The sequence below is a fragment of the Typopeltis vanoorti genome, chromosome 10 (genome assembly GCF_054136105.1).
Source record: "Typopeltis vanoorti isolate ZY-2024b chromosome 10, IOZ_Tvanoo_1.0, whole genome shotgun sequence".
Classification (NCBI taxonomy): domain Eukaryota; kingdom Metazoa; phylum Arthropoda; class Arachnida; order Uropygi; family Thelyphonidae; genus Typopeltis; species Typopeltis vanoorti.
In genome coordinates this window covers 72269231-72295592 of record NC_143558.1, presented here as the reverse complement: position 1 = coordinate 72295592, position 26362 = coordinate 72269231, and the positions used below count along the sequence as shown (strand labels likewise).

Genomic DNA, 26362 nt, shown 5'->3' with positions numbered 1-26362 from the left:
CAACACTTCTTGTGTATACTCCATTTGCTCAGCATAGTTGGCCAAATGTATTTGCAATGCACTTGCTCTCCAACCAAGAGGCTGAAGGTTCAAATCTCATAGTGCCATGGATGGATGTTTCTGACAGTAGACAATTTCTGTCACTTGACATGAGCACAATCCTGAATAAGAAGTGCAGAGCTCTTGGATTATTTATCTTAGGGATTATCTAATCTCACCAAGTACCATAACATGTACTATATTTCCAGCCTTTTGTAAGTGGGATTCATTCAGAGAAATACCTCTGAATATTGTGGCAGTATATTGCCTTTCAACATGACAGTACATTAAGTCATACTGCAGGTGCTACTGCAATGTGGCAAGAGGAAAATGGTGCAGAAAATTTAACTGACCTGCACAGAGTCCTGACTGAATGAACAGAACAGCTTTCAGATGAACCAGAACACTTGTGCAAGACAGACAATGTATTGAACAACACCAGTATGTGAACTGGTAATTGTATGTAATAAAGAATGATTTTGCAATAGTGTGAAGTATTCCAGATCATTCTTCAACATGCATGGTATAGAGCATGCTTAGAGGTTGGAAAGTGTGATCATTACCAAAGGAGGGTCATTTACTATTGAGGTGCATGCAGTTTAAGTTTCTCTGAAATATAGTATTATTCCAATACATATTCCATGTATAAACTATTCCTCATGGAAAGAAACATAAACAGAATTCAGTGAATATATATTTATATAAACACAGCTAGTTTTATCATTATAAATATAAATAGAATTTATCATTTAAAATTAAGAACTTGTACATAGAAAACTACATATCTTAAGAAATGCGATATTAGTGGGTTATGGTCATTTTAAAGCAGTTCTTGTATGTACCTGTTGTGCATAGATTTGTGCTCTCTTGCTTTTAGAATATGTGAATTTGAACCATGTAGCAAATGAAAAATGATTGGAACTCATTTTATATTTAGATGTCTAATATTTAACATGATTATCTGTAGATTCTAACATCGTTTTCTCCATCTCAAATTTGAGGATTTACCTCCTTCCTCTCTTCTAGTTCTAAATCTTGTCAACCTGTTCAATCTCTTTATCAATATGCAATCCTTACTTCACTCTATAAAGCCTAAACATGGATTGCTACAATACACAGCAGAGGAATTGTTGCCAGTGGTACAGCTGTAACATTCCAAACTATGTATACAAGCTAAAAAAGCTAATGAACAATGTATTGAAGGGAAAGCTAGACATTTAGAATATTAGATTCAAGGCTACAACTCTTTCAAAATACATTCATTTCTCACCAAAACCAACACATCAAACATCCTGGAATGTTTCAGAAATACTACATTTTTGTTCATCTAAACTTAATTGAGCTTAATCTTTCTGATTGTTACATATTTATGATTCAGCTACATGGAAAGTGAGAGCATGATCGGCACAACAATCACAGAACTGTTTAAATTACCAGAATCTTCTAATACTTTAGTATATGCTGACAGTCAATATAGTTTCCCCCCCCCCTCAGGTGTGGATATCTATTTTATTTTTTACACCTGAATTAGTCCTTTGTATTATGAATGAAACTATGTACCACTGAATTTTTTTGTTTGTTTGTTTCCTTCTACCATTAGCCACAAACTATTCCTTATTTATATGTATAGGCCCAGCCTATGAGCTTTAAATCATGCTGAATGTTTGTTTTATTTTTGTGATTTGTGCAATCCAAAAAGATTTACCATCACTATAATATACAAAGTAAAATAAACTCACCCAAACTCTTTAAGTGATTTTTTACCAACTTTATTTCAGTTTGTAGCTCTTCTCTGAAAAAAAAAAAAAATATATATATATATAAATAAATAAATAAATAAAAATTATTATATAGCTTAAATACAACAATACTAAGCATATTATATATTATTATTAATTGACATATACATGTCTGTATGCTGAAGAGGAGTTTTTTGCATTGGTTAGTTCAATTTCATGAAAGGCATGTTGGTAAATCTTTAAGAACCACTTCATTAAAAAAAAAAAAAAAAAAGAGAAAAAAAAGAAAGTGTTATGTATACTGTATATAATTATCATAAGTTTTATTAATTTACAACAGTCTGGAATACAAAAATTTCAAACAATACAAAATTTCTTGATTGTAATTTCGATATAGCCAATCTATGGTTGTGATTCAACCATGACTTGACAAATGAAGTTGCATCCTAATCGGCTAACTTTTTTCCCAATAAATTCATGATCACTAAATCTGATATGTTTGATCTACTGTTAAACTGTTTGTCACCCTTGTACAAATTACGTTCATTAAGCTGAAACTTCTTTCAGCTTCAGCATTGTGATAAGTGGTAATTAGTTAGCGATGTTGAGTGGTAAGGCAGCGTGTGTAGGTGGCTGCAAGTTAATAGTGAGAGAGCAGGCATAGCTGGTGGCGAGTTAGCATCAGTGAGTAGTAAGACAACATATGTGCAAGGTAGTGAAAATGCAACTGACATAAATAGCAGTGAATAAAGTAATTGAAGAATTGAAAGCAGAGCTGGTAAAGATGAGGCAAGAGATTAAACATATGAAGAATGAACTGAGGAGAATTATGGATTTGCATGGAAATGTTAAAAAGAGTCGGATAAAAGACTAGAAAGAAATATTGAATGATTTGAGAGTAGCAATGTATAGGGATTCGATGATTAGAAGTGTGTCGAGTGAAAAAGTGCACAAGGTCTGTTTCAAGGTAGTAGAATCAGCAGGGTGATTAAAGCATTGCATGAGGAGTATGTGTGAGCAAAAGAGTTGGTAGTGATAGTTTGAACAAATGATTTGACTGGTAACAAGGAAATGTGAGGATGGATATCAGGAAACTGAGAGTGAAAGATAACAGTGTGATAGGTAAGGTAGTCAGCGTGTTGCCCAGGTATGATAATGATGAGTTCAGAAGGTGAGCGAAGATTAGATTATGAACGATATACTAGCAGAGTTGTGTGAAGAGAAAGGAGTTAATTTTGTGAATCTGCAGGATCAATTTGAGGGGCAGATAGAGTTGTATAAAAGAGATGGGCTACATTTAAATGGATACGGTGTGAGCAAGTTGGAGACACTAACGCTGCAAGAGAAAATAATAACTGAAGTGAATGTAAAGAACCTGAGGAAGCAAGAGTGTTGTGGAAGGGTAAGGCAGGTGAGTTTGCAAACAGAGAGTTAAGTGGCACAAAGGAAGAGAATGAGGGAGAAGGAACACTGGTTGACAGAGAAATGGGGGTAGTCACGAAGAAACTGCAAGAAGTGTAAATGATGGTTTCATGAGCACGAGAGTGGTCTGAAAGGTTTTCAGCCTCGACCATAGATGGCAACACTATCGGCAAGATTTTTTTTTTTCTAAGTTGGTACATCTGTCATAAGCATCCATGTGAAATTGCAAGCCATTCTATCAAGTAGTTTGTTTTATACAGCTGTCTGAAGCAAAAGTGTTGTTGTCTGTATCCCTTGAAATGGATAAAATTGAGTATCGTGCAATTATAAAATTCTTTATAAAAGAAGGTTTAACCACAAAAGAATTTCATTCAAAGTTCATAAAAGTTTATGGGTACTCTTCTCCTTCATTTTCGACAATTAAGAAATGGGCTGCCAAGTTTAGACGTGGCCGTACCAGCCTTGAAGATGATCCACGTGAAGGACATCCATAAAGTGTAACAACACCAAAAATCATTGATCAAGTGCATTGTTCAATTAATGGGTGTCAGTTTAATGTTGAGAAATGTAAAGTTATGCATTTTGGGATTACAAGCCGTGTATCACATTAATGGCACTGTACTCTAGGAAATAGATGAAGCTGGAGATTTAGTGAGTGATGGTAGACAGAGATTTAAAGTTTAGAGGACATGTTGCTAAGGGAGCCCACAAAATTACTTGGCCATTGAAGAACACATTAACAAGTAGAGATAAGGAAGTTATTCCTCTTTAATAAGGTCTTGATATGCCCACCTCTGGATTACTATGCTCATGTCTGGTCCCCTAGGTTTCTTGGGAATGAGGAAGCAGTGAAGAGAATTCAGAGGGTGACTAAGATCGTGAGTGGCCTGTGAAATGTTCCCTATCAGGATAGATTGAAGGTGTCTGGATTGCAGAAGTTGGCTGATAGGAGAAAAAGAGGGAATATGATAGAAACATTTAAGTTGCCTAAAGAGTTTTATATGATAGATGTAGAAGAAATGTTTCAGCACTTGGCTAGAGGGACCAGAACAAGGGATCACTCCCTGGAAGTTGAACAAAGTGGGGTTAGTAGGAGTGTGAGGACTAGATTTTTTGCTTGGAGAGTTGGAAATGAGTGGAATGGATTGCCAGAGTCAGTTGTGAATGTTTTGTCTGTTAATGGGTTCAAGGAGAGGTAAGATAGACTGTGTGGATAGATTGGATCTCCCACATCTTTGGACTCCATGGAGGTGCCCGTATAATAATAATAATATCACTGTGTGTATTAAGGGAATGTTCCAGGGAGTTAGTGAGTCTTCTACTGGCCGAAGTTCCAAAGGGGTGGAAAGACGGAAAAATTGTTCGACTTCATAAAGGAGATGATAAGACTAAGGCTTTGAATTATAGGCCACTCTGCTTGTCTGGAGTTGTGGTTATGGTTGGAGAAGCTATTGACAACAAGGACTCAGCTAGTAATTAAATTGGAACAGATGGGGGTTGGACAATAGATTAGTGTGTTGGATTGGAGATTGGCTGTCAGAGAGGTATCAGTAGGTTGTGTATGGTGGAATGATACCCCCCCCAGAAGAGGAAAGTCACTAATGGTGTCCCATGGGTCTGTTTTGGGGCCATTATTGTTTAATTTGTATGTAAATGACATTGGAGGGGGCTTAAATGGTGATATATAGTTGTATGCAGTTGATGTAATATTGGAGAGAGTTATGAGAAATAGAGCAGCCTTGCAAGAGGACTGCAATAGACTGTCAGAATGGATTTGTGTGTGGGGGAGATATCAGTTTAATGTAGCAAAGTGTAAGGTTTTAAAAGTTAGAAAACAAAGATGGGATGCAGAGTACAGGATTGGTGGGGATATCTTAAAGGAGATGTAAGATCTATGGATGATGGTGGATAGGTATTTAAAATTTCATGGACATTTTTCTAAAATTATGAGGACAACACAGTGGATTATAGGAATGATGTGGAAAACACTAACATCTAGAAGTAAGGATGTTATGATTCCATCATAACATATAGAGTATGAAGACAGATTGAAAGAATGCAAACTGCAGAGCCTAGTGGATAGAAGGGAGGGGGGGAGGACATGATCAAGACATATAAGTTGATAAGGGATAATTACTAGATTAATGTGGATGACATTTTTCATAGAATATCTGGAGACAGAAAGAAAACAGGAGGCCATCCCTAGAAGATGTATAAGCAAGGGGTGAGGAATAGATTCTTTGCATGGAGAGCAAAATGCAATGCTAAGAGTGTGATGAGTTCAGAAACTATAAATGAGTTTAAGGCACTGTTTTATACTCTTTTTGCTAGAGATTATGAACCTTCCACAATGAGTCTTTCGGCTCTATGGAGATCTCACAATGAAAATGACCAAGATGTTTGCAATGAAAGGATATATATTTTGCCATCTTGGTTGGCTGTGGTTAGCATATCTGCAACCGAAAGGCCTGAAGTAACTTGAAAAAGTTCCATGTTTTGTCTCTAGAGCAGGATTTCCATATTATGTAAAAATAAATAAAAAAAATACAAAAAAATCCTTAGCCCACTGATGATATTAAGAGTTTACATTCTTAATTTTAGATTTTATTTACATTTTTTTTAGATTTTATTTATCAGATTTTATTTTATTTGATCACATTCTAAATTCTAGGAATGGTAGTTACATTAAAAATAAATAAAGTGAAGCTACAAGGCTGGTGGTTATGTAGTATTCAGGAGATGGCTTAGAGCTATAGCATGAAATAAGGAGTTGGGTGGAAAGGGGATTCATGCTACTTGAATGCTGCTCAAGAACTATTTAACAGTAATGCCAGAATGTATTTCAAAGATTAGGAAGGGATGAAATGGATAAATCAAGATATTAACATGTTCGCAGCCAACTACGAGTATACTCGTAGTTGGTATATGAGCCTCACAAGCCAACTACGAATATACTTGTATGTCGATTACCGACCTCCTATGCCAAGCATGAGTTAACCCGTAGTATACGCACGTTAATTTGGACCCTTGGCTTGTGAATAAAGTGGAGAGCATGTCTGGGGGCTTGGTAGAAGGAAAATAATTTCAGCAAAAGTATAGTATATTATATGAGGTATTGTTGCGTAAAATGTGTATTTATTAATGCAAAAAAAACAAAAAAAAACAATTTTTTTAAGTTTTTTCAACATTTTAATATACATATATTTATATATGATATATATAATGCACAAATAAAGAAGAGAAGTTAAATTTTTAGTAAAATACAACACTAACTGTACTGTAAACCTATAAGTGGAAAAAGTCAATCTTCTTGTAAATCAAATTACGAATGGTACACTTTAAAACAATTTTCCACGCACAGTGGTGGTTTTTCCTGGCACACAGGACAATAATAACGTGTTTTGCATCGTTGTTTGTTTCATGTACATACTCGGCATGGCTTTGTCGGGTGATTCTTTTTTTTCTGTAGGTGGTAAAATTTTCAAATAATGTAGTCCCGAATCTTGCTGATATTCTGTGATGTTGTAGGCTCATCCATTCCAACAGAAACTGAGATAAATTTATCTCTAAATTTTAACACAGTCATCGCGTTTCCATAACTATATTATAAAATTTATGTGCATTTTGAATGTATATATCAAAAATGCATATTGCCAATTTCTTTGGCCATCTAATTGTCTTTCGTAAGGCAGAATAGTAAGAAAGCATTTGATCAGAAAGATCGGTGCCTGACATAAAACCAAATATCGTTAGGGACTATAATTTGAGTAACTGAATTTTACCATTCCAATTTTTTGCTTCAACCATTTCAAATTTGTGCATATTTGAAATGGAAAGAAATTCCCTCTTATTCTTCCATTTGCTGACTAAAACAGGACCTCTTCTTTGCCAGACAAATTCCCCCTTCTTTAGTTTCTTCTGTATAACATCTGGCGGATTGTTTTTTCCTATCATTTCTCAGTGTTCCACACATGTAAGTTTTTATGTCAGTAAGAGATTCAATCAGAGCTACAGAATTATAAAAATTGATCACATGCAATACATAACCCCGGTCTAAATATTCTTCCATAAAGTGAAATACAATATCAGATGTGTGACCCATTTTCAGTAAAAGGATTCAGATTTACCTGTATAAATTTTTATTTTTTCACCAATCCATTCGATTCGCATAGTTCATAGAATTTCATGTCATATTTATGTTTTTTGTTTTTTATGTATTGCTGAAATGACAGTCTACCTCGCCACAACACCATTGACTCATCAATACATAAGTTTCTGTTTGGTGTGTAGCTATTTCGCATTACATTATTAAAATGATCTAGGACTGGTCTTAGTTTGTAATTTATCGTTAGCTGCTTGGGAATTATCTGTGAAATGCAAATAACGATAAAATTTGAAATCAATTTCAGCTCATTTTAGAGCGTCAAAATGGGAAATTGTAAAGATGATTTGTACTCCAATAATGCTCAATAGATAGTAAATTACAAGAACCCATATGAAGTAGAAGTCCAAGAAATAATTTCCTTTCAGGTATGTCTGTTGCTTTCCAGTTTGAAATTCTTTGACTTTTTTTGATCTGTGCTCGCCTTTGCTCAATATTTTGTAAAGCATATAAATTGGTTTGTTCAACTAAAAGTGTGAGAAAATCTTTAGAAAAAAATAGTTCAACCAACTTTTCAATACTGAAATTTGCAGTGTCAATTTTAAAACCCGTAGTTTCCCCAAAGTCAAATAGTTGGTAAATGTTGATGTATTTGGCTGGATGCAGACTTCATCTTCAGAATTTTCTTCATCATCTGAGTCATTGCTAGAGTCGTCTGTAGGATTATAATCATCTTCAGAATCGGAACCAAATAATTCATTCCATTCATCATCGCTCATATTAGCGTAAGCTTCTAATTCTTCATCAATAAGCTTTCTTTTACTGGCCATGGCGTAATTGAAGGTTTTTGTTTAGATAATTTTAAATAATTGTAAGACCAGATGCAATAAACCTTACTGCACTGAATGCTGAATGTCACTGACTCTGAACTCAAGTTACACAGTCGTCAGTGCATGTAAGACATAGGTGGGGGTGATACGATATTACTCGTAGTTGGCGTATGAAACAAAATTCTGTCTGATAAGCCAGCTATGAGATAACCCTTACTGACCTTGTAGAAGTGAAAGTGCTTGGCGTACAGTAACAAACTATGCCCGAAGAGCATGGCAGTGAACGTGTTAAGCATGAGTGGAACAAAGAGCAGCCATGAAGGTGACTCATTTTAGGATAGCCGAAATGTAGTATGAGCAGCAATTAGTCGACGAAGCCTCTTGTTGTTGTTATGTTCCATCGAGTCGTTTTCAACTCCTGGTGATTCTATGAACATACATCCTCTATTTAGATCTGTCCCTGGCCATATCTTTCAGAATTTCCAAGCGCATTCCAGTTGCTTTTTTAATTCCATCCACCCATCTAATTCTTGGTACATATCTTTCAGAATTTCCAAGCGCATTCCAGTTGCTTTTTTAATTCCATCCACCCATCTAATTCTTGGTATACCTCTTCTCCTGATTTCATCAACTTTAGCAAGCATCATTATCTTCTCCAGACTGTCATTTGCTCACATAATGTCCAAAGTATGACAATTTTTGCTTGATGATCATAGCTTAGCTTCATGGGAGCAATCTGGCTTTATTCTGTCTATCACTGATTTATTGGTTTGGTTTGCAGTCCATGGTATTCTTAGTAAGCGTCTCCAAACCGATAATTCAAATGCATCTATCTTCCTTCTTTCACTCTTTCTCGGGGTCCAACTTTCACATCCATACAGTACCACAGGGAATACCATTGCTTTCACAATTCTGATTTTTGTTGCAAGGCTAATATCTTTATCTTTAAAGATCTTGCTTAAATTTGTCATTGCTTTCTTTCCAAGTAATAATCTTCTAACTTCTTCAGTACAATAACCATTTTCATCAATGAGCACAAAATTGTTAACTGCTTCCATTTTCTCCCCATCTGCTTCAAAATCATTAAGTTCACATTGCCATAACTTTTGTCTTTTTGAGGTTAAGTTTAAAACCATATTTAGCACTCTCTTCTTTAACTTTCATAATAAGTTCCTCCAAATCTTCTTTGCATTTTGCTAGCAAGGTGGCATCCTCAGCATATTCACTGTACAAGTTAAACAGGTATGGAGATAAAATACAAATAGAATGACAAAAGTCATTCACAAAAGTTGGTTCCTAATGGAATGGCTATACAAAGAAACATGTGAAACATTACTTCACTCCCCTAACCTAAATAGATCCGATGGTCTACGTCTTTCCCTCTTGTGGGAGATAGTACTTTATAAAGCAGCAAATCTTTAATAACATATAATTGTATACACATATATATATTTAATTATTAAAAAAAAAAAAAAAAAAAAATTTTGAATTATTATAATTGAATAAATAAATAATTATTATTTAATAATTAAATAATAACTAAATCACTTAAGGAATTGAACAACATAGATATGAATAAAAATTAAATTATACTTTAATAAATATTTCCGATATTTCAGCAACGTCACGTTGCCATCTTCAGTCTACCATCTTCAGTGCACGTATTGCCTACGTGCACATGCCCAAAAAAAGGCATGTGCACGTAGGCAATATAACACAGTAACTGAGAATGAAGCTATTGTTCTCCTAAAAGTCCTGATGGTGCCCTCTAGTGGGCTAAGTAGGTGTTCTTGGCCATTGGGCTGAAGGTCTGCTGATGTAAGCCTCCCAAATTTGGGGCAGTCGCATACAACCAAATTTGTTGAGGTTTGGAGAGTTTCTGAGGCTGATTCCATAAGGTGTATTACTGTAGCTTTCTTCCACTGTATTCTGTGGCGTGTATCCAGAGCATGGTCTGCAAGACCAGAATGGCTGTACTTGTGAAAACAGATGTAGTCTTGTCTTGTTTTTCCTTTCTTGTTTTGGTCTTCTATTGTTGGCATTCCTGGTTAAAGTATTTTTCCTTGTGTTCAGAAATTCTGATATTTGCTATCCTGCCTGTTTGGCCAAAGTAAGACACTTTACAACTGCAAGGGACCTGGTATACACCAGGTAGGTCTAGGGAAGTGGTTGGTCTTTAGTGGAGCGGATAAGGGATGCCAATTTTCTGTAAGGCCTGAAACAGGAGGTCAGGTCATGTTTTTTTTAAGAATTTGGTAATTTGTTCCGAGGTGCCTTGGATGTAAGGAATGGTGATGGATTTAGAGTAATCCTTATTATGGAGGGGGGGGGGGGGGGAGGGGGCTGTGGTTTGTAGGTTTTAATATTTTTTGGATTTTTTTTGGGGGGGGGTAGCCATTGGCTGAGAAAGTGTGATTTAGTTCAGTGTTTAGGGCCATGTCGTTAGAACAGATTAGTTTAACCCTGTTGTATAGTGTTTTCACCACTCCATATTGTTGTGAGGGGGGAGGATTGTTGGTGAATGTGTCTGCCTGTATGGATGGGTTTTCTATAAACTGAGAAAACCAAGGTTCCATCAGGCTGGAAGGTGACAAGCTAATTAAATAAATTTAGGAAATTTAATCTTAGCTACTTAGGTGGCACTTTGTGAATATAACAGTTATTATTTAATTAGCCTTGTACCTGTACTGATGATGATGCCTGTGATACTCAGGTGAAAATTCTATGAATAAAGAATAATTTACATGAGTTAATTCTGTTATTATAATAGTTAGTAATAAAATACATCCTTGTATTTTATTACTAACTATTACTTTATTACTTATGAAGATCTGTTCGGATAGTAGCTTCTTGTTCATAATAAAGATTCCTCAGAAGGATAATGAAATGCTCTGGTATTCCCATTGTTCTTGACACATTCCACAGTTTCACATGATCTACAGTCAAAAGCCTTGCTATAGTCAAGGAAACAAAGGTAGACATTCTTTTGATATTCCTGTGCTCTTTCTATTATCCATCTCGCATTCGCGATTTGATCTCTTGTTCCTCTGCCTTTTCGAAATCCTGCCTGTTCATCTGGCATTTCTCTCTTCATGAATGGTTTCAGCCTTTTCTGAATGATCTTAAGTAAGACTTTACTTGCATGAGTAATTTTGGAGTTCTTTCTGTAAAGGGCTTCTGTATACTCTTTCCATCTTTCTTTGATGTCTGCAGCTTCTGTAAGATATCCTTTGTGTTTATTTTTCAATATTGTCACCTTGGCACTAAACTTCCCTGTTAGTTCTCTGATCTATTGTTTTTCCTTTCTTGTTTTGGTCTTCTATTGTTGGCATTCCTGGTTAAAGTATTTTTCCTTGTCTCTTCTGGCTTGTTGTTGAAACTCTGCATTCAAATGCCATACTTCCTGCAATTTCCTGTGGCCTTCATTTTCCTCCTTTCCTGAGCAGTTTTGATGGCATCTTCTGACAACCATTTAGACTTCTTCTTACAAACTGTTGGAATATTCTTCTTTGCTTCTGTTTTAATTATATCTTTAATCTCTTCCCATAGTTCATCTGATTCGCTTTCACACAAAGTGAGTGTGTTGAATCTGTTCTGTATGCTAATATTATATTCAGCTGGTATGTTTCCAAGATCATATCTGATCAACATTTGTGTTGTTTTCAGTTTCCGTAATTTCACATGTATTGTAGCCACTAATAACTCGTGGTCTGTTCCACAGTCTGCACCTGGAAAAGTCTTGACAGACTGAATTGCACTTCTACATCTTCTTTGTCCAAGTATATAGTCAATTTGATTTCTGTATTGTCCATCAGGTGACATCCATGTGTACACTCTTCTTTTGTACTGTTTAAAGCAGGTGTTAGCAATAAACAAAGAATTCTTTGCACAAAACTCAACTAGTCTCTTCCCTACACCAAAATGACCTGTTATTCCTTGTTCCTCAGTCTCTCCCACTTTTGCATTCCAATCTCTGATAAGTAGTAACTTGTAACTTGCCATAAAATTCTTCAATATCTTCTTCTGGTACCTCTGTAGTGGGTGCATAAACCTGAATGATGGTCATAATCATTGGATGTCCACTCACTCTGAGAGAAATGATTCTGTCACTCACTGGATTATAACCTAATATATACCTAGTCATCTTTTTCCTGAGTAAGAAAGATACTCCATTTTTCCGACTTGTCTCATGTCCTGAGTAATAAAGCAAACCATATAGTCCCCCTGACTGAAAATGGCCCATTCCTGTCCATCTAAGTTCACTTATTCCCAATATATCCAGCTTCTTGCACTCCATTTCCATCATTATTATTTCCAGCTTATCTTGGTTCATACTTCTAACATTCCAAGTTCCAATCCTGTGGTTTCTTGTGAAACAGGAAGCCTCCCTTTTCCAACCAGTAACATCCGTGACCAAGCTTCCTTCCAAGTTTGACCTGACACATCATAAAAACTAGTTCTACTTGTGGAAGCCCTCTGTTCTTCCCCAGTTGCATGTTGGATGCCTTCAGCACCATATCATACTTTCTCATTTTTGGCATGTTCATAGAATGTTCTTGGCAAGGTACAGAGGTGGTTTGCCATTGCCTTCCTTTGGAATATTTTTCGACTTTCCAGTCTAGATTCCATATATTAAGAGTTCATTCAATATGTGGCAACCAGTGTAATGAAAGATATAGTTGAGATTGAAATTCGAAGTATTTCATCCTTGTAATGATATGCAAGCAAGCAGAAAGTATGCTGCTTGGAAAGAAGTCAACAGACAACCCACGTGCAAGGTGCATCGTGCCATATATAACAAGTCACGTGTTTATAGTTGATATAAATTGGAGGAATATGATGTTAACAAGTCAGTGGAACTGCACCCAGGTGAAATGGCTGTGAGAAGAGAACTGATGGAGTTTGAAAGAGGCATTGTGATAGGATGCCATGTTGCAGGCCTATCTGTTTGGCAAATTGTTGACACATTAGGCCATCTCAGGTGAACAATCAGCAATACCATACTGAATGGAAGTGCAGGGAGCCAACTGCAGCTACCCATAGTGGACAACCCACCACACTCACCCAATGTGACCGTAGGTTGTTACTACAAAAGATAATATGTAAAACCCACTACTCATTGCCCAACACACTGAATGTAGAGTTCTGGGGATCGACTGGAACATGAAGCTGCACAAAAACATTCAGAACTGAGACTCACAACATGGGTTTCTACGAGGGTGGTCTGAAAAGTTCTCGGCCTTTACTATAGATGGCAACACTATCAGCAAGATTTTTTTTTTCTAAGTTGGTACATCTATCATAAGCTTCCATGTGAAATTGCAAGTCATTCTATCAAGTAATTTGTTTTATACAGCTGTTCTGAAGCAAAAGTGTTGTTGAAATTATAAATTCGGTTTTTCATTGTTAGGCCGAGAACTTTTCAGACCATCCTCATGTTATTAAAGAAAGACTTTAACAATATGTCAAGCAACAACTTCTTGCAGAACAGGCAAGTTTTAGAAAAAGATGTGGAATCAGAGATCAAATTTCTAATCTAAGGGTGTTGAAAAGGCAAGAATTTAATATTCCCTTGCATATGTGCTTCATTGATTATGCTAAAGCATTGACTACATCAGGTGGGAGGACCTGTGGGAAATATTAAGTAAAATGGGCATCCCAGTACACTTGACACACCTTTTAAAACAACTCTACGAGAGGAATCAGGCTGCAGTTATGGATGGAAAAACATCTCAGTGGTTCACAAAAAACATCAAAAAAGATGTGAGACAAGGATACATACTCTCCCTTGATCTATACAATCTTTATGGAGAACACATTATGAGAAAGGCACTTAACGGATTAACGGATATGATATTGGTTTCTCAGTGGCAAAAAGATAAATAACCTTAGGTATGCTGACATTACCATTCTTATTGCTAGCAGCAGGAGTCCTTATTAAAAGAGTTGAATGGGAAAGCCTGAAATATGGTTTAAGAATTAATCATAAAATACATAGTCATAGATGAAAATGATTATTTTGTCAACAACATTGACTTCAAGAAGGTAAATGAATTCATTTATCTCGGAGCTCTAATAAGCACCAAGAATAGATGTCAACCAGAAATTAAAAGAAAAATTACCATGGCGAGGTTAGCAGTGGTGTAACTGCAGAAAATATGGAAAGACAGAAATATTTTTATCACCACTAAATCAAGACTGGTCAACAGCTTGGTGTTTTTGATTTTCATTTATGCTGAATCTTTGACACTCAGCAAGAAAGATATGGACAAGATAAACAGCTTCAAGATGTGGTGCTGGAGAAGGATGTTGAGAGTCTCCTGTATGGATAAAAAGGTCTAATGAAAGTATAATAAGTCAACTAAAAATCAAGAGGCAGCTATGTGACATTGTAAATGAAAGAATTCTCAAATATTTCAGTCACATTCCAAGAGGTGAAAATGACAATGTGGAAAAACTTATCATCCGGGACAAAGTAGAAGGACAAAGAAAAAGAGGACGCCCAAGACCAAGATGGTTGGACCAAATTAAACAGATCACCAGACTTACTTTAGAGTTGGCCATTGCTGCAACAAAAGATGGTAAGAAATAGAGACATTGTAGCTAGGGTCACGAGTTCTCAGACATGAGTAGACTGAGCCAAAAGAAGAAGAATTGGGAAGTTCAATATAGTTCAACTGCATAAGCTCTAAGATAGAAGTTGCAAATTATTGACCAATCAGCATTTCAGGAGTGATGGTAAAGGTGTTGGAGAAATTGGTGAAAGGCAGAATTCAGGACTGGGTAGATAGAAATATGATACTCTATAAGGGACAACATGATTCTGTGAAAGGGAGTTGGATAAGGTAAATAGCATTTGACAAGATTCCACATAGAACTCTATTGCATAAACTGGAGCAAATGGGGAAGAATATGAGTCTGGTAAATTGGATAAGAGAGTGGCTTATGTACAGATATCAGAGTGATTTATGGAGAAGTTGAGTCCAAGAGAAGGTAGGTATGGTATACCACAGAACTCAGTACTTGGTACTCTGTTTTTAATTTGTACATCAGTGATTTGATGTGAAATATTCAGTTGTTTGCTAATGATGCAAAATTGGGAAGAGTGACAGTAAATTAAGGTGATGTAAAGATCCTGCAAATGACTTAAATATACTAGCAGTATGAGCAAAAGTAAATAGCTGCTGGTTTAATGTGGCCAAGTGTAAGGTGATGCATTCTGGAAAGAGATCACAAGCTGTGTACTATATTGATGAAACTGAACTGCAGGAAATGGATGAGGCCAGGGATCGGGATGACTGTGAACAAGGAGTTGAAGTTTTTTGGGTATATTGTGCAGTGACCAAAAAAGCACATCATATTACATGGTTGTTGAAAAACACATTAACAAGCAGGGATAGAGAGGTTATTTTTTCCCTATAAAAATAAGGCCACAGCTGGGCTGTGGCCCTATTAAAGCCCTGTGGGGGGGTTAAGAAGTGGTAGAGAGGATCCACAGCAAGTGAAAAAGATTATGTCAGGATGGAATGCTCCCTACAAGAATAGACTGATATTCTCTGAGTTTCAAAAATTAGCTGACAGGCAAAAAAAAAAAGAGGAGACATGATAGAAACACATAAGTTATTAAAGGGGTTGCACAGGATTGACACTGAAGACTTTTTGGTACATTACAAGAAAGGAGAGAACAAGGGGTTAACATGTGGAATTTGTGTAAAAGTGTAGTTAGTAAGGGTGTTATGAGCATATTTGCTGCTTGGAGGGTGGTGAATGGATGGAATGGATTGCCAGAGGTGGTTGTAAATGCTTCAACAGTGAATGAGTTTAATGAAAGGTATGATAGGTAGTCTTCTGACTCCAGAGATGCCTGCATGATAATAATACTTTGTTTATTCACATCAAGTGGATATTGAACCAACATTATTTCACAGCTGAATAGAGAACCTACAAGTTTCATGCCGAATATATAGAAACTATAAAAGTTTCGGCGGCTCCAAGCGCAAGCAAACCTTTCATGACAGGGGCAACTCGTGGTAAAGGTGGAATAAGCTCTTATCACTTTCCTTAGTATTTCCCATAATGTAAAGCACATCTCCTTGCAGATATGTATGATGTATACATTATGGGGGGGAGGGGGGGTCACTAACCAGAGCAGTTTTGACCTTTGTTGAGGTCTCATCAGTGGATAGATAGACCCAGATGTAAATATCCAGGTTGAAGTAATGCAGAAGTTATACATTACCATACAAGTTGCCAAAAGGTGTCACATCACAAAAGGCACCAAGAAAAAAGGCTTCACTTCGGTGATGCAAAATTATTCAAATTAAGTGGATATTGAATCCAACATTATTTCAAAGCTGAATAGAGAAACTACAAGAGTTTCATGCTAAATATATAGAAACTATAAAAGTTTCAGCGGCTCCAAGTGCAAGCAAACCTTTCATGACAGGAGCAACTCTCATGGTAAAGGTGGCATAAGCTCTGATCACTTTCCTTAGTATTTCCCATAATGTAAAGCACATCTCCTTGCAGACATGTATGATGCTATACATTATGGGGGGGGGGGGGGTTCGACCTAGAGCGGTTTCGACCTTTGTTAAGGCCTCATCAGTGGATAGGTAGACCCAGACTGAAGTGATGCAGAAGTTATACTTTTCAGACATGTATGATACTATACATTATGGGGGGGGGGCACTACCAAACCGGTTTCGACCTTTGTTGAGGTCTCATTAGTAGATAGGTAGACCCAGATGTAAATACCCAGGTTGAAGTGATGCAGAAGTTATACATTACCATATGAGTTGCCAAAAGGCACCAAGAATTACTGAAATAAAGAGCCAAAAGGCTTCACTTTGGCAATGCAAAATTATTCAAATTAAGTGGATATTGAATCCAACATTTTTTCTTTTTTCATGAAACATCAACTGTTTTCATGAAAGCCTTCAAGTTCTTACAATCTTACATTGCCATTATAAGCTATGTTCTGCTCTGGCCATGCAATATAATGTAGAAATTTGGCAAATAAAATTCCTGGAAATGTATGAAACATTTCTTTCTTTTGCAGAGTGCATGCATAATAATAATAATGATGGTAAAATATACACCTTGCACATAAATGCTTTTAATCTGTTCAGCTGCATAAATTGAGTAATAATTTGGGATAACTTTATAAAAAGTAACTGGTTTTTGTGAAAATTTATTTTATTGTTGACTGCCACAATTATCATCTAACAGATGTTATTCAGAAAAAAAAAAGTAAGGAAAGTGCTTAATTTTTTTTTTTTTTTAATCCTTAGTCATTTGTCATCATCATCAAATTCCTGCCATGTACCCTCAAGGGATGTACAGGATATTAAAGTACTACATGAAAAAATTACATCATTACTAACTTCCTATCTACAATTTTCCTCCAAATCAGTCTGTTACTTGTCAAGACTCCAACATTATCAGATCTTATATTTCTATTGTCTAAGGAAATTTGTACCGTATCAATCCACCTATATCTTGGTCTTCCCCTGGGTAGTTTTCCTGCCAACCTGGCAGAGAACACTTGTTTTGCTAATCTTTCCTCTCCCATTCTATTTAAGTGACCATACCACCTGAGATTAGCTCTGCTAACGCATTCCTGGATGCTGACAATGTCAAGTTCTTTCCTAATATCCTCCTTTTTAATATGATATTGTCATTGATGCCATCTGTTCACACCTCTAATCTTTCTCAGGACTCTCATATCTGCGGTCTCTAGTCTTTGGTCAAGTATTTTACTTCTGACCCAGCTCTCAGATCCATAAGTTAAAACTGGTTTGAACACTGTCTTGTATACAGCTAATTTAGTGTTCCGACTAATTTCTCTCTTATTCCATATGAATTTATTCAATTGACTTCCCACCATACCAGCTTTGCTGATTCTGTTGTCTATTTCTATATTTAATTTACCATCTTCACTAAAAATCGTGCCTAAGTAGCTGAAATGTTTTACTTGTTCCACAGGTTCTCCATTCACAACACAGTTGACATTTTCAATGATTCTGCCTATTTTCATTGTCTTTGTCTTTTTATTGCTGACCTTCATACCATATCTATTACAACAGCTATTCAATTTAGTCAGAGAATCTTGCAGACTTGTAGCGGATTTATTTAGAAGTATAACATCATCCGCATAAAGCAAAGAGCTGACATTAACATCTCCAATTTTGATATCAGGTTTAATACCACTTTCCTTCATAATGTGATCCATATAGATAATGAATAACAGAGGGGATAATGTACATCCTTGTCTCACACCAGATTTAACATTAAACCATCTTCCTGTACTTCCTTCAATTCTAACTGCTGACTTACAACTCAAATAAAGACTAAGTATTGCTTGATATAATGCCCCATCGACACCATATAACTGCAGCGTATTGAATGGCTTCTCTCTTGGCACCTTGTCATATGCCTTTTCCAGATCGACAAAACTTAAATACAGATCTTTGTTATATTCCCATGCTTTCTCGACTATTTGTCGTAAAGTGAAGATCTGATCCTGACAGCCTCTATTTGGCCTGAATCCAGCTTGTTCTTCACGAAGCTTTTCTTCCACAATTCTTCTCAACCGTTTCTCAAGTATACTTGCATAGATCTTTCCAGGAACACTCAGTAGGGAAATACCTCTGTAATTCTCACATTCAGTTTTATTTCCCTTTTTATATATGGGTACTATGAGAGTTCTACTCCAATCATCGGGAATTTGTCCCTCTGTCCAGGCTTTCGGAACTATGCAGTGCAGCCACTGTAAGACTTTTATACCACCATACTTCAGCATTTCTGGTCGAATATCATCTACTCCTGCTGCCTTTCCACATTTCAAGCCTTTGATGGCTTTTTCTACTTCAAGTATGGATATGTATTCCTGACTGCATGCCTGGTCAGTGTTTTTTATCACTGTGCTGTCATCACTGCTTGTTTCATTTAGCGGTTTTTCAAAGTAATTACTCCATACTTCAAGGATATCTTTTTCTCCTGTTTTCATGTCACCTTTATCATCTCTAACTCCTTTTACAGCACTCTTTCCTCCATTCCTAAGCTTCTTCAACAACCTCCAGAATATTTTGCCACCTTCTTGATATTTATTTTCTATATTCTTGCCAAAGTCCTCCCATGACTTTTGTTTAGCTAGTTTTACACACTGTTTAGCTTTCTTACATTTGTCTCTGTATTCTGTAAGAGTAAAAGCTGACTTATTTGCCAGGAACTTTTGATATGCTTTCTTCTTTTCCTTCACTGCCTCTTTAACTTCCTGTGTCCACCAGGGAGTTCTGATTTTTTTATCCTTGCACACAACCTCACCACATGCCTCTCTGGCAGAATCAATCAATGTTTTCTTCAGAGTTTGCCACTGAATCTCCAAGGTTTGATTCCTGTTCTCAAACTCTTTCATTTTCTTTTCAATAATCTTTCTGTATTTTAGTCTACAGTTCACATTTGAGAGCTGCTCAACTTTTATTAGCTTTAAAACTTTCTTACATGTTATTCTTTTCAATATGAAATTCAATTTTATCCTGCTCAAGACTAAATAGTGATCACTTCCAATTTCAAATCTTCTGTACACTCTGGTGTCCTGCACCAGGGAGAAAACATCACTATCAACAATAACATAGTCAATGTGACTTTTCTTATTCCTAGCCTCTTCTCTCCATGTGAATTTGTGCACATTTTTATGTTGGAACATGTTGTTAGTAATAACCAGTCCATGTCCTGAGCAGAAATCCAACAGATATTTGCCATTATTATTAGCTTTGCTCTTTTCTCCAAATTTTCCCAAAATATTTTTGTATGTCTCACAATCATTTCCTACTCTGCTATTTAGATCCCCAACAAGGACCAACTTTTCCTTTTTCATTGTGTCAGTTGCTTTTTATAAAGCATCAAAAAATTCCTCCACTTCTACCTTAGTAGAACCTTCTGTGGGACCATACGCACAAATAAGTCTCATTGTCCAGTTCCCCATTCTCATATTTGCCCACATTACTCTACTTGAGACTGACTGCCATTCAAGAAGATTGGCCTCGTATTTTGTGTTGAATACTATGGCTACTCCTTCTTTTCCTTGATTGTCATTGCCTGAATATAACATTTTGTATTTATTGCTCAGAAAGAGCTCACCAGTTTTGGTCTTTTTTGTTTCAGTCACCCCTATTATGTCGATCTGGTACTTATCTAATTCCTCAGCTAGCTCCATTTCTTTGCCATTCATGCTTCTTATGTTGATAGTACCGATCTTTAACTCTGGTGATGTTGAGTTGGGGTTTGTTTTCAGATTTGTTCCAGTAGCTGACTTTTCGCTGTTCGCCCTGGTTCCCTGGTGAAAACAACGGGGCCTTGTTTAACCGGGCGACGCCCCAGCCGGCATGAAATTTTGTCATGTTATACCATCATTTTTTATTTTGGTTTAACTAATAAGAATACAATTTGGTCGGCTAAATCCCAACTTGCCAGCCCATCCTCGTTCGTTCAGTATCAAAGTAGATACCCAACAGGGTGCACCATGAGAAGGTGAGGATTGGACATTAGGTCAGAAGCCCTTGTCGGTTCTCTGCATTCCTTTAAAGGCTATGTGGAGGTCTCCTCTCAGTTATACAGCTTTGACCCTTAAGCACCCCTTAGTCATTTGTGTCTCATTATATTTCATCTCATGTTATTTTACAGTTTTGCATACTTTTATGAAAAGTAATAGCCAATATTTAAAAAAAATTGTAATATATAATGAGTGAGTCTTTAACGAGTCTTCATTAAATAATAATAAATTCATAACAGTTCTTAATGGTATAACCAACACTAAGAGAGTAAAAAAAAATTATTAAATTTATTAATATTTCACTGGTTTTCTACACAGCATCTTTGGAGTACAATTATAACTGTGACAAGCACACAAAATAACTGTGGAAAATAATCAAAATTGTATCTGAAACAGATCAAATGTATTTATATGGTGCCCTCTATGGGCTGTATAACCATAAAGTTAATTTGGAGAAGTCAGGCTATCAGGTCTCAAAATGACAGTCTTTTTGATCCAAAGAGATTACCAAAAAGCTTAATGGATATATGGGTAGGTGGTTGATGGAGAGATATCAGAAAGTAGTTTATTCAGGAGTAGAGTCCAAAAGACGGCCTGTGACTAGTGGTGTGCTGCAGGGTTCTGTTCTTGGACCACTGCTGTTTAATTTGTTCATTAACGATATAGGGAAGGATCTAAGAGGAACAGTTCATTTGTTTGCTGATGATGCAAATTTGGGTAGGGCAATAGTGAGTGTAGAAGATGTCAAAATCTTGCAGGAAGACTTGGATAGATTGGAGTTCTGGGCTAAGGAGAATGGATGTCAATTTAATGTGACAAAATGTAAAGTTATGCATTTTGGGGTGAAAAGATTAGCAGCAGTATACCACATTGGTGGAACTGTACTCCAGGAGATTGATGAGGCCAGGGACTTGGGAGTGTTGGTGGATAGGGAGATGAAGTTTAGGGGGCACATTGCAAAAGTAGCTAAATCAGCTCATCAACTCACTTGGTTGTTGAAAAATACTTTGACGAGCAGAGACAAGCAAGTTATTGTATCTCTGTACCGAGCCTTGATAAGACCTCATCTCGACTACTGTGCCCAGATTTGGTCACCTAGGTTTCTTCTTGATGGGGAGGAGGTGGAGAGGATCCAGAGGCGAGTGACCAAGATGATAGCAGGTCTATGGAATGAACCTCATGAGAACAGGTTGAAGATTTGTGGGTTGCAGAAATTAGTTGATAGGCAGAAAAGGGGAGATATGATAGAGACATTCAAATTCCTAAAGGGTTTCTATAGGATAAATTCAGAGGATTTTTTGAGAGGACTGGTGGCGGGAGAACTAGGGGACACCTATGGAAGCTGGGCAAGAGTGTGGTTAGCAGGGGGGTTAGAGCTGGGTTCTTTACTTTTAGAGTGGTAAATGAGTGGAATAAGCTGCCAGAGTCTGTTGTGGGTGCTATGACGGTGAGTGAGTTCAAGGCAAGGTATGATAGACACTGTGAGAATGTCGTATAGTTGTGTGGACATGATGTTTAGGGCCTCCCTTGATGAGTCTAAGGACTCCCTGGAATCGCCCGTAATAATAATAATATTTTATTCATTTCAACCCCTACACCAAACAACTTCACATTCTTCACATGTACTACTACATGTGTTATGTAGTAGTACATAATACTCTTAAAGGACACAGTTCCTCTGTTTCCTCCTCTTTCCACCTTCCTATCTTTGTAGAAAATTCTATATCCCTCCATTTCTATTCCTGACAGTACATCATCCTCAGACAACCAAGTTTCACTTACACCAATTATCTTTTAGCATACTGACTCAGTCAATATCACAAACTCAGCTCCCTTATTTGTGATACACCTTATATTAGCATACAAACATAACAAACCAACTCTTCTTGAGACCATCCTACCAACATCATCCCTCCTTACTAGAGCTGAAAATTAATAATAGTTGAAAAAACTTATTATAGGATGCCTCATCAGTAGCCTACTTGTTCATAATATTTGTAAAAGACAGCATCAACCAAAATTAACTGTAAGCAACATCATTAGTTGATGGACATGTAATGGTACTACTTCAGGCATGGAAAAGACAAGAAGACCTTGAAGATAAAGTAAATGGACCAAAGGATGCTTGGAAGATGATTATGGAAATCTCAGCAGTGTGATGTGTAAACAATTAAAAACCAGGAGTATACACATTAGCCAAAGAGCAATTATGATAATTAAAACTGCACAATATAGTGGTGCAGAGAACTTGGAACATAGGTGTACACCTATGGAAGCTGGGCAATTGTGTGGTTAGTAAGGGTGTTAGAGCTGGACTTTTAGAGTGGTAAATGAGTGGAATAAGCTGCCAGAGTCTGTTGTGGGTGCTATGATGGTGAGTGAGTTCAAGGCAAGGTATGATAGATACTGTGAGAATGTCGGATAGTTGTGTGGGCATGATGTTCAGGGCCTCCCTCGATGAGTCTAAGGACTCCCTGGAGTCGCCCGTAATAATAATAATAATATCAGCCCACCCCAGATACATGGATCCATAAAATTCACAAACCTAATATCCTACTTTGTCCAACAGTAGATGGCATAGACAGCTGCACCTACAAACTGGCCAAACATTTAGCCCCTCACCCACATAGGCACCTCTACCTCATCTATTAAAAATTATCTACACTTTAATACATTAATTTAAAAAAAAAAAAAAAAATCTAACCTTAACAGATTATGACATCATGGTCAGTTTTGATATTACTTCGCTATTCACTAATGTACCTTTGATAGAGACCCTTGACCTCATTAGGCCACATTTTTCCTCTGACATAACTGAATTATTCAGATTCACCATATATTCAGATTATTTCTTACAGAAAGAAAAAATATATATAAACAGCAGAATGGGATTGAGGTGTTGTTCCCAAATTTCCCACCATCTAGCTAACTTCTATATAGAACATTTTGAATTTGAAAACCAAGAACACAACACAGGCCACATTTCTAAACCAATAGTTTGCTGCACTATGTTGAAGATATGTCTGCTTTTGGCCTCATGGTCCAGACACAATAGATACATTTTTAGCATTCTAAAATAAACTTCACCATAGAAAAAGTAACAACTGTCTCCCCCTTTTCTTTATACACTAGTGACACAACTTGCTAATGGCTCATTATCATTTTCCATTTACACCACCACCTTTCCAATGGCATCCTCAAAACACTTATTTGCTGAGCCAGGGCTATTTGTTCAAATAGCAAATGGGGTGACAAACTGAGTTCAGAATCTTCACAACACCTTTTTAGCCAATGGCTACAGCCAATATAAAATAGATAAAATGCTATATGCATCCCTATTCCTCCTGTAACCAACACACAGGAGCACATCAAAACCATTCCCATCCCATATATTAAGGGTACATCACAAAAAAAAAAAAAAGTGCCAAAGTTTTCTGACTGTTGTATTATACCTTTCACCAACTTTTCCAATACTTTAACAACCACTCCAGATATATTAATTGGTCTATAGTTTGCCAACTCTGTCTTGGAGCCACTTTTATGCAATGGTTCTATCTTTCCCTCTTTCCACTCCCTTTGAACCCTGCCAGAGCTGAGACTTAGATTGAACAACTTCGTCAGAGGCAATGCCGATTCTCTTGCACACTCACATAGTACATGGGCTGATATGCCAGCCAGTCCCACTGTTGTGTTCACATTCATATTTTTTAATATGCTGAACACCTCCTGTTCATCTATCTCAATGTTGATATGTATCTCTCTAAAATCACCACCTGGATGATACATCTTTGCAAAACGATCACTCAGCAACTCAACTATTTCTTTTGGTTCAGTCACCTTCCTACCGCAAGCGTTGTTTAAAGTCATTCTACCATAGTCATTTTTCCTCTTAATTGTTACATAATGAAAAACTCTTTGGAGTTTACTTTAGCCTGTTTGGCTATTTCTCTCTCATAGTCTGATTTGTCCTTCCTTACTTTGTACTACTCATGAGTATGCTGATATCACTTTTTTTCTTTGTTTTCTCCACAATGTTTTTTTTTTTGTTTTTTTTTCAGCTCTTGCTTTATATCCCTATTCATCCACTTAATTCCAACTGGTTTATCCTCCTGATCTTGGGTATGCAGTCTGCTACTTTCAAATAATGTCTGTCCACTTGCCATGGCACTGTTCCAAGATGAATCATGTCTCTCATAATCACCAGCCTTGTAGTTGAACATAAATCTTTTCTTGATAGAGAACTTCATGTGTTTGCCAACTTCCCAGAACAAGAACACATGGTCTCTCTCTCCCCAACTGAAGGGAGAATGTCTACCTTGGTTATTGATACATCTTCCAATGCTGCTATCAGATCCAACTCAAATCCCTTGTCCCCTCTATAACATATTGTTTCATGTAATTAACCCTTAGCAACTGTAGAAATCCCACTTCCATCTTGCCATGCCTCCTTTCCCTCCAGTCAATGTCCCCATAGTTAAAGTCTCCCATAATAATTGTTCAGTCTACCCTCAAGTGTGCTGATTTGCTGATACATGGCATCTACAATCTTCCTGTTGACCTCCCTGCTCTATAGCAGCACTCAACAACATATTTTGTCCTATTTGCCTCTATCTCACACCTTGGAACCTACCAGACAGCCTCAAATGAACCATCTCCCCAGACCTAATATCCTCTAACTTCTGATTTTGTTGGTTGTAATTTTGCAGCTATCATCAGCAATACCCCACCTCCTGTCCTGTTCCTTCTATTCCCCCCCCCTAAAAATACAATAACCATTACATTCTATCCCTGTAACTATATCATTTTCAGTCAACCAGGTCTCACTGATGCCTACAATTTTTAGCCAAGTTGAGCTTACCAATGCCAAAAATTCCTCACCGTTATTCCTAATACTTCTTACGTTTGTGTACATGCATTTCAACATTCCTTTGTACCCTATAGTTGCCCTTGTGTAATGCCCTTAGCGACCCATTTAAATTGGAGACGTGAAATCCCGTTCGGCACTGCATAATCATTATTGTACCCATGCTCGTTTATCACGGGGGGGGGGGGGGGGGGCAGAAACGTGCTTGATTTCATCCTCCCTAATATCTCTAGTTTTGCACTCTCACTAAACAACACTTTCTCCAAACATCTAACTCTAAAACCACTTAAATGTGGTCCATCAGGCATATATAAGTCCTTTCGTCCATCAGATTCACTCCATACATCAATAAACTGCACACCATTTCTCCTGCATAATCTTCTCATTGATCATTGGCAATCATGGCTCTTCTTCTCAGTTCTGTCCTATCATACCGAGGCAACAGACACAATCTTTACTTTCTTGCTCTTCATTTTCACTTCCACTAACGACTCTTTCATCTTCTCTCATTAACCGAGAAGTTAATAAACCATTCTGTTATATAACACAGGGATGACAAGAACAACACTGTCAATGCCATGTTATGGAAAGGACACTGGTTGGCTCTCTGTATGGATGTCATATCCAACAGAATCTCTTCTTATTGCACATCCCCATTGGAGTATCTGACTTTCCTCAGATACACATTTTTTTATTATTATTTTAATTATATTATGTATGAAGCAATAAAAATATGAAATAAATTGGGATAATTAAATGTATGCTCCTTTCCCATCCTTCCCTTCATTTACTATAATGTAATAGTTTCTC

General features: G+C 36.8%; 1 protein-coding gene across 2 annotated transcripts in view; it reads right to left on the bottom strand.

Moving 5' to 3' along the window:
• The window catches only part of LOC150102502 (coiled-coil domain-containing protein 167-like), a 162583-nt gene that overhangs the window by 13635 nt on the left and 122586 nt on the right, over positions 1–26362 (bottom strand). For both annotated transcript variants that reach the window (XM_090399733.1, XM_090399731.1), the window contains exon 5: positions 1779–1831. In XM_090399733.1, coding sequence (XP_090255859.1) covers positions 1779–1831 — 53 coding nt within the window. The remainder of the gene's footprint in view (positions 1–1778; positions 1832–26362) is intronic.